The sequence below is a fragment of the Gymnogyps californianus genome, chromosome 28 (genome assembly GCF_018139145.2).
Source record: "Gymnogyps californianus isolate 813 chromosome 28, ASM1813914v2, whole genome shotgun sequence".
NCBI lineage: Eukaryota > Metazoa > Chordata > Aves > Accipitriformes > Cathartidae > Gymnogyps > Gymnogyps californianus.
The window spans coordinates 6,503,528-6,517,009 of NC_059498.1; the positions used below are offsets into that span (position 1 = coordinate 6,503,528).

Consider the following 13,482-nt stretch of genomic DNA (forward strand, 5'->3'; position numbering starts at 1 on the left):
AACATCAACTTTTTGCAACAGAAACAGTCGCTATATGCTTAAAAACATTACTCCTATATAGACAGACATATGCTGATTATTTCTAAGTATATGCACATTACACAAAGTCAAACCAGTTTTGATATTTTTAGCGTAAGTATAAATGGAAGGTAGGGGTCAGCTCTTCTCGATGAGGTACAGCACTTCACACAGTTTCCTTGAAGGCCTTGGCATTACAACAGCTGAGGGTTTGAACATGTTATTTGTGCTGTTAACTGACACTGGACATCTGATTCTGTTTTGTTAAAGATCAACTGTAAACCAGAATGGGATTATAAACTTCTCAAAAAGGCAGTTGTTAAAGCCTGAAGTCTAGAACTTCTTGTTAGGCAAAGCCTTAATTATAATAGTAAGCTTTTCTGATGTACCTTGTTCACACTGAAATGGTTACAATAGCCATTACACAGATATGTGTTACATGGCAAATGACATTCTTTACAACACAGGGATAGCATTTTTGCCACGAAATATCTGAAGTTAACTTGGATTCATACAGTTAATCCAATCAAGGAAACTATAAATGAAAACTGGAGAAATACAGAAAGAAGTGAGAGAGCTGAAGAAAGATTTTGTGTTAATAATGTGGTGTGTTAAGTATCTACATAAGATTAATAACTACTTGAACAATTATACATCTGATAGTATCTTCCTTAAGATCCCATCTTAAGGGTAGGTATCAGAATTAATCAAAAATAGAAAAGAAACCATAAGTTAATTGTAATTAAACCACAGTTGCAATTGCTACTTGTTAGGTGTACCTGAGGTAGTTTTAAGTGAAGGAGTTTCGGGTACTGCTGGTGATACGTGAGTTGCGTGGCTCCTTCCTGTCGGTGTCACAGGAGTGAGCGGTACCCAACTAAGTTTCCACTTGGAAACGACCACTACAGTGGTGTGGAAGTAACAGACACAGTTCTCGGTCTCCTGGAACTCTGTACTGAAACCGCTTCTAGTTTATTTGTGTTAAATTCACGTAGGAGTGAGTTCAGCACTCGAAGGCTACTCTTGCACACGCAAGATGTTAAAACATAGTCAAAACACTAAAACTCTCATGGGATAACTAATTACTGAGAAAAGGGACATCGGGACAGCTTGGGCAGGATGAGGGATTTTCAGACGTGTACTTGCAACTAGCATAGCAGTGATCCATGGGTGAAGCGTACCTTTTGCGTGGAGAACCAGAACGTGAGTGCAAAGACTGTCCATTCATTCTTTTAGACTGTAGACTTTTCTCCAAGTACCTGCGTGAAGGAGATAATTGATCGTTATTGATTTTAAATGGGATTTTGATCACATCACACTTGACAGATTTTCCTCTCAAACTTGTACTGGCTTCCTGTGTAGTGACATGGGTGAATGTCAGCTGGAGAATTAAAGGTGGGCTCCCTCCTGTGACTGAGAAACAATTACTGGATAAGTAGGTACTTAAAATGCTTTTCTTTTTTGTTCTGCCATGAATGCTGAAGGAGAAAAGCTTTTGAGAACCACCACTTGAACCATTCACAGGCACTGGCAGAAGCCATCCCTCTGCCCCATCTTGTCCTGGGCAAAGCCTCTTCTAAGCCACTGTCAAGACCACACATGTATTCACACAGTATGGCAGTCACTGCACCAGGACAGTCAGAAAACAATCAAGTACTACCAGCCTGATGCTTCTGAATTAGGGATCCTGTCTTATGATTCGTTTAACATAGCTAATGGGATGTCATACAGTCCAACCCTTTGCAGGAAAAAGCCTTTTTAAAAAGAAAAAGGAAAAAAAGCCTGAGATCTAGGGCTACTTAACTCCTGAGTATTTTTTTTAATCACTGTTTAATTTTTTGTTTGTTTTAATAGAAGCATGGTACTGGCCCTTGAAAAGGGGACAGCAGCTGGTTACCATTGTTAATACATTAATATTTCTCATTGTGACTGATGTTGCTTTATCATTGCCTATAATACCTTTTAAGCATGCAAGTGTTTGTGTATACGTATCCTCCTTGCATCAGTTTAAGTGAGCTAAATTAGTTGGGGTTTTTTTTTAATGGAACATTCTGACATTATACAAAGTTTTAGGGTTTTTTTTCCAGTAGCCCTTCTTTTTGCTGTGTATACAGAAGTCTCATGTAGAGAACTTTCTAAAATAAAGTGTGAATATTTTTATTACTCCTTTGTACAGTATTCTAAGAGAAACTAATAAAGTAAGTATTCATGTAAAAACTTGTGTCCGAGTCCTTGAATTTTTACATGGACAGGTTTTGCTTTTAAACAAGGGCGGCAGATGAATACTATATGGCAATTCCAAGCCCACCACGTGATCGATTGCAGTAAAGCAAAGAGCTTGCAGCCCACTGCACGGATCCCTTCGCAGGGTACTGCACTGGTGAGTCGCACAAACCCTCTGCTAGTAACAACGAGCCATAAAGCGTGGAAATGTGCGTGCATCACTGCTCAATATAAGTTAACAAAAGTGCCTCCAGAAACATAAATTGTCCCCTCGTCTACACCACACCTAATCAGTTAGCGCTCTCGCAGGTTTAGTGAAATCCTCCTAAACCAGAACACACTGTTTCTCAGAAGTATAAATGAAAACCAGAACCATGCTAGAAATTAAACAAATCTTACAGGAGTGATAACATCTGTAGAACAAGTTATCCACAGCCACTGTAACAGATCATGACGGGTTGAGTCAGGACAACGACTGAAACTTTTTGGAGGAAGAATTATGCAAGCAACAGGATTTTTGTGCCCTAATTTAGCAGATGCTTCCGGATCTCTGACCGGAAAGGCGGGGAGAGAGCATTTCCCCAGCCCTGCTGCTTTAAAGAAGCCATATCACTTCAGAAGCACAGCGGACTGCTCTGTGCATTGCCCACTGATGGCAGAGAGAAGCCATTCACCCCACAAACAGGCAAGTACACTTTTAAGAGCTTTCGGTACGGAAGAGGGTGGAGCAAACTGTCTGTTAAGTGTTCTTGTTTAGTTTTTATCTCTTTTTGAGGTCTCCCGAGGGAATGAGTCCCATAAGTACTACTAAAATGATCCCACATTAAGCACACAAGACTATTTCCCCTCCCCAGCTCCATCACACACAACACACCATCCTTTGTGATGTGACAGTCTTCCTACTTTCTGGAAGAATCAGACTAAGTCAGTCTCCTTTTTTAGACCCCTGTGGGACGTTAGGGAGAGGGAAGATATCCCCCCCATCCACTCATCTGAACTGTAAATGGGGATCAGCGTCTCTTCTCTAACAAGACGTGATAAAGTAGGATGCAGAAGAGGGGAAAGACCTGCACGCTTTTCTTCTTCTCAACAAGTACAGAAAGTTTTTCATTTGTACTCAAAGTTGTTGTTCATCACATCTTACGCACGTCAACTGAAGCAAGAAGCAAAACTGAAACTTTGGAGTAAAATCAAGCTGCAACAGGAAACCAACAGTGATTTTGTTTCTGCCTCTCAAACACCCAGCTCTCCTCTGCGGTGGATACAGGCAGAGCACCGGGGCATACCGAAGTAGCTGTGCTGGGATGATTTTTGTTGTATTTTGGGGAAGATTTGCCATAGAACAAGCTCTCCTACTTCCCCCCCTCAACCCACTATTCATCTCTCAGCACTTTCACTTCCTTGCAGTAAGACTTCAACGAAATAATTTTTCTAAAGCTCTATTTCGAAACAAAGCGAAACCATTCCTGTCTGCCAGGCAACAAGATGCATGGCGAAAACGCTGAAGCAGTAAAGAACAGCAAGAAATGGCTCAAGCTTTTTTCTTTTTAAACTTACATCAGGGCAACGCATTAATTAAAGATTAAAGCATTTAGGACTATGATAGGTCCTAGGTTAAGGAGCAATGTCTAGTTTAGTAATGAAAATTATTATGGTATGTACTGGTTTATGCAACAAAATATCTTAATTGAAAGAACAGTAACAGACTCCAGTGCTGAAGCCAGTACCCTCAGAAACTGCTAGCTGCGTTCTCAGTCCGCACGATGACTGGGAGTTCATCAAAGGGGGATGAGTCTAAACAAGCCTCATCAGCAAGCCACAGCTCGTACTCCTACCTCTCCAAATGCTTCCCTATAAACAACCCTGTGAATGTTGTGTCCTTGTACTATAACCCAAAACCCTTTTTTGGGTTATTATCAATTTTTAAGAGTTCTTAATAATTAAAGTAACATTCTGTTACAACCTTCTGCTTGTATTTCAAGTAATTTTGCTTAACTTGTCTTGCCTCTTTCCTAAGGCACAAGTACACTTCGCTTTGGCTCAAAAATTCATCCAGCCGCAGCAGAATGTTTAAAAAAGTCACCCAATCCATAGTAAATCAAATGGATCCAAGAGGAGACCTGGTCCCAGTTCACAGCATCTTAGACCACGAACAGTTCAGACCCCTCTATCTAGTGAGAAGAAAAAGAAAAGCCATATTCCACCCATCTCCCTGCTACAAGCGGACAGGGTACAGACTCGACGACGTGCTGCTGCCTGGAGAAGACAATAAAAGCACAGGTAAAGCCCACATTTATCAATCTTAAGTTCACAATTTCCACAGACATTTGGATCATTTGTGGCTGAACTCTACCACATTTCATCTTTCTTGTGTGCGCAATAGTTATAACACTAAGTCTGTATAATCATGCTTAAGCTAATGCATCGAATCATTTCAGAGTCCCTCTTTCCCAAGGGAGATGGTCAAGATTCAAGGCAATTTACAGTCAAAATGAGCGTCAGTGACAGAGTGGATGGGAGTCTAAGCCTTTGTGTTGACTCTGCAAGTGTAGAGCTGAAAGGAGCTGCCTCCTTGTCCAAAGGGTGGTCCATCAAGCTGGAGAAGAACCACATACCAGTACCAAAACTTGAGGCACTGAAAACAGAAAGGTAAGGCAGACACAAAGGGAGAACGCGCGCTCCGGTCATCCTCCTCTACCCCATGCCAGGTCACGCAATGGTTTTTCAACAGCCAAAAACCAAGATTAAGACCCGAGAGCATGCATTCTCCCTAACTGTGCATGCTTCTGGAGGACAGGAAAGAGGCAATAAAGATTCCTCACACAGCTTTGTAATGCTTATAGATTTCTTTGTAATTCAGAAAGTGGGAACACCTCAGCATGGAGTCAAGCCATCTTTTCTCACGGTTTGTACCTGGAGAGAAGCATATAGATCAGGACAGATCACCTATATGATCTGCCAGGCCACAGCCTCACTGCACCAGTCCCCCTCAGACATAGAAGGGGAACACGTTGAGGAACACAAAAATTGCAGCCCATTTTCTGCCACCTTTTTTCCCCAGAAGCCACTGACATCGTGATATTTACAGGTACTCATGTAACATGAGAAAGGACGCAAGCATAAGGCTTCTGCTCTGAGTAGACTACAGTACTTTTGTCATAACTCACAAAAAAACAGCCTGGATATTGCATCCTTTTTCTCTTTTAGAAAAATTAATGTGAATCACTCCTTCATTCAACAACTACAGAAAACACAACAAAATTTATACGTGGTTCATGAAACGATAGAAACCTCAGAGGAGACCAGCTACGAGGAATCCACCGAGGCAGAGGGGAGCTTCATGACCCAGCTTTACGCCAAGTTTTGTGCAAAGGTTTGATTTCTCTTCAAGCTCAGGAGTCAGTCCTTCCTGAACATCTGCACGCCATCCAGGCCTAGTAACAGATTTTTTTCGTTGAACAGGGCACCCGAGAGAGCAAACGAGGCATAACTATACCCAAGGGCTGCACCCTGGCGTTCAGGGCAATCCAGCTGGCCATTACAGATGGATCATGGAGTAAGTAACTTTCAGAAACTACCAACTCCTCCATTCAGGAAACAACGTAGAAGAGGAAAAACATTTTGTCAAGTATCATTCAGCCTCACGGCCACCCTTAGCTCATTTGCAAGGACATGAGCACATGCCGTACAAGCGACAGAAATCACCTGGGAGAAGGCCGTACATAGTACATAAGTTAAAAGAGCTACTGGGGAAAGAGATGCAGTTTTGCAGGGAGGGGTGTTGGTAAAGAAATGAAAGAGCGATACTGGAAGTCTCAGCTCTAGATTTCAGGAACTGCAGAGCTCCTGTTGAAAAATGGCACAGAGAGCAGAGTTTGGTTTGTTTTCTTTTCTTTTCCTACTCAGAAGAAAAGAGCCAGGGAGAAAACAGGGTGGCTGACCCTTCAGTGGGAAGACTGGCGTAAAAGACGCTTACGCTGGATAGGTAGAGAAAGAAAGGACTGAGATCCACAAAACCTGCTGCAGGATTTTAGAGACCACCTTTGGCTTTCTTCCCCTACGCTCTGTGCTTCCCAAACCTGCATGGATCTTGTTGAGTATAAGCTGTCATTTTAATTTACTTGTATTTTACCACACTTATTGGCCGATACAGACCCTAACGTAAGGCACGTGACAGTAGGGAATGAGGTCTAGGAACAACGAGTTTTAAAAGAACGGGCAGAAGACAGATGCACCAGACAAGAGTGCAAACACCAGTCCGACCTACAACTAGCACGTGAGATTTCAGAACTGGGATACCAGTATCTTCAGACTTAAAAACAACCCTGGTAAAAAAATACCTATCCAGCTATAAGTATTTTTCTAAATCAGCAATGTCCTTTTTATCCTGTTGCAGATCTTGAACTATTTCGCAGAAGAAAGTACATCGAAGTTCGTATCTGATGGTAAGCAATGTATTTTACTACTTCCATTTGCACTACTTTTACCACCTTTGGGTAAGATGGAATCTCTCAGGATAAACACAAACCACCAAAAGCGATGTGTTTACTGTAGAATACTGCCTATTACCTGAGACATGACAACTGTCCAACTCAAAATTGCATACTGCTTTTGAAAATACTCACAGAAACGTTTCAAACTCTAAATTTAGGGGTGCCAGTGAACTTCTTGTGGGATTGCCTCGTTTAGAAGTGATATATTTGGACTCTTTCTGGCTTTCAGGTTTCTCAAAAGGAAAATTAGGAGCACTGGGGGTAGAAGTTAAAGAGAACTGTCACATTTTCTCCAAGTTGTCTTCTGATCTGTTCGTCATCTTTTTAAAAGCCATCAAAGCTGTGATGAGAGACAGGAACCTCTTTCAAGAACTGACCCACAAAGTAAGCAAAGTTCTTCTTACTGCCAGGATTTGTAAGTACAGAGACATCGACGATCATACCTCTTGCCCCAGAAGTCATCTCTCTTGTGCCACAACTATCAATCCAAAAATCCTTCACTCAGCACGTCTGTCTGGTCTCCATCACCATACAGAGAAAGACGGTGCTCAGGACAGAGTCAACTGCTGAAATATGTCCTGAATATAGCCTAGCAGATTTACCTGAAGGTATCAAACCATTTAAATGTCATATTCTGTCTTTAACTGGAGCCGGTGTGAATGCTAAAGCCTCAATTACAGCCTCATAAATAGCTTAAGGAAGGGAGACACATATTGCATTACTGTTCATAAGCTTCTGCAGTTAGACTACAAGGACTATCAGCAGCCTCTTCTCTTAAATCCTGCCGTTTCTTTTTCTTATCCCCCTAGATGGAAGCAGTTCTTGATGAAACTGGTAGCTGTGAGCTGACAACAGAAAGCCCCGATTTAAAGGACCTGTTGAGCAGCTTACAGTATTCTTCAAGGCATCTTCTCCTTAAGCTGGCAGAAGCAATCACCTACACTCTTGACGCATTAGATGGTAAGGCTTTCTGGCCATTTTAATAGAGAAATCCAGTAGTACCAGAATATATTACGAGCATTCCTACCGACAGGACTAGCAGAATGTAGAAAACTTACAGAGCGTGAGAGACTTGCAGAGGATTTACGTAAACTAATTTCTTAGACTGTGGGAACGAAGGTGGTTTATGCCGAGAGCCCAGACCTGTCTGCAGCAGCTACTGTTCAGCAACAGTTGGAGAGTCGCAGAGCAGCGACTGCCAGGAGCACGACACATAATTACCGCTCGGTCCAGGAACAGCGTGCACAAGGGGATCCTTGAAAAGAGGGCTTGAAATCAGAATTAAAGTGTGGGTAAAGATGGCAAGATTACCTTACAGAAAGAGCAGTGCAAATTCCAGGGTTCTTTTCCCAAGGCTGCCACAAAATGTGGCTTGAACTCCCCTCAACCCCCTTGGTCTCTACACTCGATGTTACCATCATCCGCACCCAGAGTTAACAGCTGTATTTGTCTCGCAGGGAGGCTGCACTGATAATTTGGCTTAAAATGTCTGAAGAACTTTTGACCAAACAGGCATTCCCTGCAAGACAGTTGATGGTTACCCTTCATATCTCGCCAGTTGCCTCCGAAACATTGGTGGGGTTTTTTGGTACAAACCTGTTTTAATTCTGCAGAGCTAACGGAGGATCAGCTGCTGCTATTGCTAGAGTCCTTGGAAGAGAAGATTGTGTCCCAACAGCTTAAGCTGGTGAGAGAACATGCATCACATTTGGCTCAAAATGAAGGGGCAGGGGGAGTGTTATTTTAAGTAAAGCAACATTTAGATGATGATATATGCAGCAGTATCACAACTTACACTGGGAAGAAGGGAAGGAATAATTGCTTCAAACTTGGCAGGGACCAAAATACTCACTTCGAGAGAAATCACCCCAAGACACGAATACCTAAGATTTCTAACAATTGTTTTGCTGATAATAAACATTAAATTGGGCACAGCTGACTACCATTTTTCTTGAAATGGTAGTCAGAATTTTCTGGCTTCTTTGGCTCCAGGTTTAAAAAAAAAACAACACAAAAACACACTACAATTTTAATTTCTTGGACATAACTAATTCACAGGAAACTGGGAACTGAATACATGAGCATGATAATCGTTCATGGTGAAAAGTCCCATATGTGGCTTATTTAGTGTGCCTGTAAGACAGCAAAGCACTTCACAAGTCAAAGAGATCATTTACTTAACGACTTCCACAGATGGGAGTATTAAAATACTGATTTTGCTTTTTCTGTTGTTGTTGCGAAGGTTGAGAGCATCTTGGAACACGACATAGAACACAGGAAGGGGTGTTTCAGCATGGATGCCAGCTTGCTCTCCTTCTCACAAGAGAAGGAACAAAAATTAACCATTGCAATGGTTGAGATGAGTGGAGTGAGGCTCCAGAAAGACGGATCTGCTGTCTGTACAGAAGAAGCCTTCGCGGCCGTAGCAGCCCTGTACACATCTCTGTACGTCCTCGATCTTCTGAGTAACTCAGATTAGGTTACACGTGTCCTCCCATTGGGGATGATTTAAAGGGAATCACTTGATAATGTATTTGAAAGTCTTACTGCAAGCTAGTTTCTCTGTCCAAACTTTACCCCTACGTAGGTGAGGCGCTCCTTATTAACGCTCAGTGCTGCTTTGAAATGAGTGGGAAAAGCAGACTTAAGGCAAGAAAACTCCTTAAGCCAGAAGCCAAAATTGATTTTTCTTTCCCCCCATATGAATGCAGACTGCCATCTGAAAAATCCACTAGCCCAAATAATCACAAGCTTCTCAGTTGCACTTTATGCCATCCTGGTTTTCCTAAAAAATGCTAGCACGCAGCGCTCGTGCAATCAGTAAGGCACAAAGGAATACCTCAGCAATAATTCACTTACCCTGGTCACACTTGCGATTCATGTGTGACTCGGTAAGCTGCTAAGCATTAGAAAGCTGTAGGATCTCAGAGTGTTTTAATGATGCACACCGGGTAAAACAGCACCTCCATCACGTGATTATACACCCCACCATCAAGGAATAAATTACAACGCTTCAGAACAATGTTACAAGTACTTTGATGACTGCTTTATAAATAAAGAGAATAATTTGTTACTGAATAACTGGCTGTACTTAAAGGCAATTTTTTAATCTACAGGTATTCTCAGTTACCCAGTGGTGCAGCCTGCCTGGAGACCCAGCTCCCCTCAGGCTCGAGGCCTGGGGGGGGTCCCTCAGGCTGCCGGGGAAGGGGGTGCCCTCAGCAAGGGGCAGCGCTGCTTACCTGGGCGGTCACTAACAGCTCGGGGGGCACCACCAGCACGAGGGGCCTGGCCGTGCTCTGCACCAGCTATAGGGGGAGCCCAGCCCCGGGCCCCTCAAAGGTGTGTGGGGGAACGGCGGCCGCTCCCCGGGGCAGAGGCCGCAGCCGAGCTCCGGGCAGCGCCATGGCCTCGCACCCCGCCTCAGCCCGGCAGGCGGGAAGCGCCCGCGCATGCGCCGGGAAACGGGCGGGAATAGCCGAGCGGCTGGCAGAAATACCCGAGCGTCCTCCGGAAACACCCGAGCGCTGGCCGGAAATACCCGAGCGGGCGCGACGAAAGAAACCGAGCGGCGTCGTGCTCGGCGCTCGACCGCGCGGGCCTGGCGGCGGAGCTGGTGCGGCTGGTCGGGCCTGGCGACTCCCGGCGTGCCCCGCGGTTGTTGCAGTGTCACGGCCGGCCCGGCGCGCCCGGCCATGAAGCAGGAGGGCGCGTCCCGCCGCCGCGGCGACAAGGCCAAGGCCCCCCCCGACGGGCCGCCGCCCGCCCCCCCGACGTGGAGATGCAGGAGGAGGCAGCGGCGGCCGAGGCGGCCGGGGAGCGGCAGCCGCAGCGAGAGCTGGACGCCGTCACGTTGGAGGGTGAGGGGCGGGGGGGGGGGGGTACCGGGGAGGGGTCCCTGTAACGGGGATCTGTGGGGGGGGGGGTGTCGGTTGGGGGCCCGTCAGGGAGATGAGGGACCGGGGCCAGCTCGGGGGAGCTTCCGTGAGGGATCCCTGTAGGAGAGGGAGCGGGGGGGGCTGGGGGAGGAAGGGGAATGGGGGGGGGGGATCCTTGTAGAGGGGGTGCCTGCGGGGGAATTGGGGGGGGGGGCGACGTGTGGGGGGGGAGAGGTAGCGGGAAGGGTGTCGGAGGAGGGGGATTGGGGGTCACTGTGGGGAAAAGGAGTTGGGGGGGGCTGTAAGGGGGAGGGAGGTGGGAGGTGTGGTTTTGGGGGAGCCCCTGGAGGGTCCCTGTGAGGGGCAGGGGGAGCTGCAGAAATGCTGTGGGGGACCCCGCGGGGCTGCAGAGGGAGGCCGGAGCCCGCCGGGTGAATGAGGGGGAAGGGACATGTGGAGGGGTCTTCTCCAGCCCCCTGCTCCCAGCAGGGCCACGTCAGGTCACTGGGGACACTGAGGCCACGCACCCCCGGTCCCACGAGTGGGCAGAGGAACCCAACAGCAGCAGGACGGGGCACCGCCTGCCCGGAGGGATCCCGGCGCCGGCTTTGCTCTGGCGTGTCCTTCGGCAGAGGCCTCAGGGAGACGCGTGCTGACGGCGCGTCCCTTGTGCTCCCCCAGATATCAAAGAGCACGTGAAGCAGCTGGAGAAGGCCGTGTCGGGGAAGGAGCCGCGCTACGTCCTGCGTGCCTTGCGGGCTCTGCCCTCCACCTCCCGCCGACTCAACTCCAACGTGCTTCACAAAGCCATCAATGGCTTCTTCACCTCCAACAGCGCCGTGCGGGACTTTCTCCTCGGCTTCCTGGAGGAGGTACGGCGGCAGGGGATGGGGAGAGGCGACCGGCTGCGGAGGGGACACCTTTCCCGCACCGAGGAGCCTCCGGAGCGCTGCTGTACGGGGCGGGAGGGCACCGGGAACAGCACGGGCTTGGGGACGCTTGGGAGACGCAGCCCAGCCGCTCGGGAGCACGTGTGAGATGAGACGGATCGCTGCAGCTCTCGGCAGGGATGGGACTGTAGTGCCAGCAGCCCGGGCTGGCTCTCTTGTCACACCTCAAGCAGAGCTGTCACCGGGGACAGGCTGGGGACGGCCCTCGCTGCGGGTGGAGGCGTGAGGAGCGCTGGGCGGGTGGCAGCGGCGCCGGCGGCCGGGAGGGACGGGGGTCCAGCACGTCTCTCTCCCCTCAGTCCATGGACACGGAAGCCGAGCTGCAGTTTCGCCCGCGGACGGGGAAGGCGGCCTCAGCCCCTCTCCTGCCAGAAGTGGAGACCTACCTCCAACTCCTTCTCGTCATCTACCTGATGAACAGCAAGCGATACCCGGAGGTGAGATTCCCTGAGCTGCCGGCTCTGAAGCCCAGCTCTTCGTGTGGTGCTCCTGCGCCAGGCAGGGTCTGGAGAGCCTCAGGGAACTGCCTGTCTGCGGCCCCACGCTTTCCCCTTTGTTTGGAGGCAGCCCCCGGGCTCAGTCCCGCAGCCCTGGCAGTCTCTCTGCTCTTCCCGGGGAGCAGTTCCTCCTGCTCTGACCTCTCTTCCCCTCCTGCAGGCTCAGAAAGTGTCCGACGACCTGATGCAGAAGATCAGTTCCCAAAACCGCCGGGCCCTTGACCTGGTGGTGGCAAAATGTTATTACTACCACTCCCGCATCTACGAATTCCTGAATAAACTCGACGTGGTCAGGAGGTGAGCTGGGTCCTGCGTCCGGGCTCTCCCTGAGCTTGGTCCCGCGCGCCTCGGTGAGCAGGGCTGTTTCTTTCCTCCTCCCTGACACGCTCTCTCCCTTTCCTACAGCTTCCTGCATGCCCGGCTACGGACGGCCACGCTGCGCCACGATGCGGACGGGCAGGCCACCCTCCTGAACCTGCTGCTGAGGAACTATCTCCACTACAACCTCTACGACCAAGCAGAAAAACTCGTCTCCAAGTCCGTATTTCCCGAGCAGGCCAACAACAACGAGTGGGCCCGGTACCTCTATTACACAGGTGAGATGCAGAGGGTCCCGCGCGGCGCTGGCAGCTTGGCCTGCACCCGAGATGGAGGGCTCTGGTTCCCCAGAGAACCCGCTTGAGCAGCTGGAGGTGGGGCTTCCAGGCAGGATTTGAAGTCCCATCTGGCTGGATCCGGTTGGATTCACTCGGTGGCTTTTTCCAAACGTCTTCTGCCCCGTGTGAACGCAGGGCGCATCAAGGCCATCCAGCTGGAGTACTCGGAGGCGCGGAGGACCATGACGAACGCCCTGCGGAAGGCACCGCAGCACACGGCCGTCGGCTTCAAGCAGACGGTGAGCGGGGACGGGAAGCTTGCGGGGTTCGGTACCTCCTGGGTCCCCAGGGACGCTGCCTCGGGGTTGGGCCCCGCGGGGACTCACGGTTTCTTTCTCCTCAAGGTGCACAAGCTGCTCATCGTGGTGGAACTGCTGCTGGGGGAGATCCCGGACAGGCTCCAGTTCAGACAGCCCAGCCTCAAGCGGTCGCTCATGCCCTACTTCCTCCTGACTCAGGGTACGACACGCCGCTCTGCCCGCGCTCGCTCCCTCGCAGCCGTGCCCCGTGCTTTGAGGGAGCGGGCAGCCCTGGCCGGGGGGAGCAGTGGGGGTTTCTCTCCTCTCCCCTCGATGGGACTCGGCTGCAGACTCCACTTGGGGAGGAGGAGGAGGAGGAGGAGGGAGGAGGAGGAGGCGGCGGCTCCTAAGAGGAGGAGGGGATGGCAGGGCTGGGAGTCAGCCCTGCCTCGCTTTCCCACCGCGCCCCGGCCCTCGCTCCCTCCCCGCTGAACACGGTTCTCTCCTCCAGCCGTCAGGACCGGGAAC

The 13,482-nt window shown here is 49.1% G+C and overlaps 2 protein-coding genes across 2 annotated transcripts; both read left to right on the forward strand.

Annotated features, from left to right (window-relative positions):
• The first annotated feature begins 4,307 nt into the window (after positions 1-4,307).
• On the forward strand, positions 4,308-9,792 carry GSDMA (gasdermin A). The gene is made up of 9 exons (XM_050911845.1): positions 4,308-4,521; positions 4,680-4,890; positions 5,449-5,614; positions 5,704-5,798; positions 6,640-6,686; positions 6,964-7,118; positions 7,544-7,694; positions 8,348-8,421; positions 8,977-9,792. The coding sequence occupies exons 1-9, from the start codon at positions 4,308-4,310 to the stop codon at positions 9,211-9,213; spliced, it is 1,350 nt and encodes a 449-aa protein (XP_050767802.1). The 3' UTR covers positions 9,214-9,792.
• Positions 9,793-10,416: 624 nt separating this feature from the next.
• On the forward strand, positions 10,417-13,482 carry PSMD3 (proteasome 26S subunit, non-ATPase 3; the record flags this gene model as incomplete). Its single annotated transcript, XM_050912077.1, is given in 9 exon segments — positions 10,417-10,502; positions 10,505-10,594; positions 11,294-11,484; positions 11,862-11,999; positions 12,220-12,356; positions 12,465-12,655; positions 12,851-12,954; positions 13,060-13,174; positions 13,466-13,482. Coding segments are annotated over 9 exon segments (1,056 nt in total), but the record flags the coding sequence as incomplete, so codon positions are not given.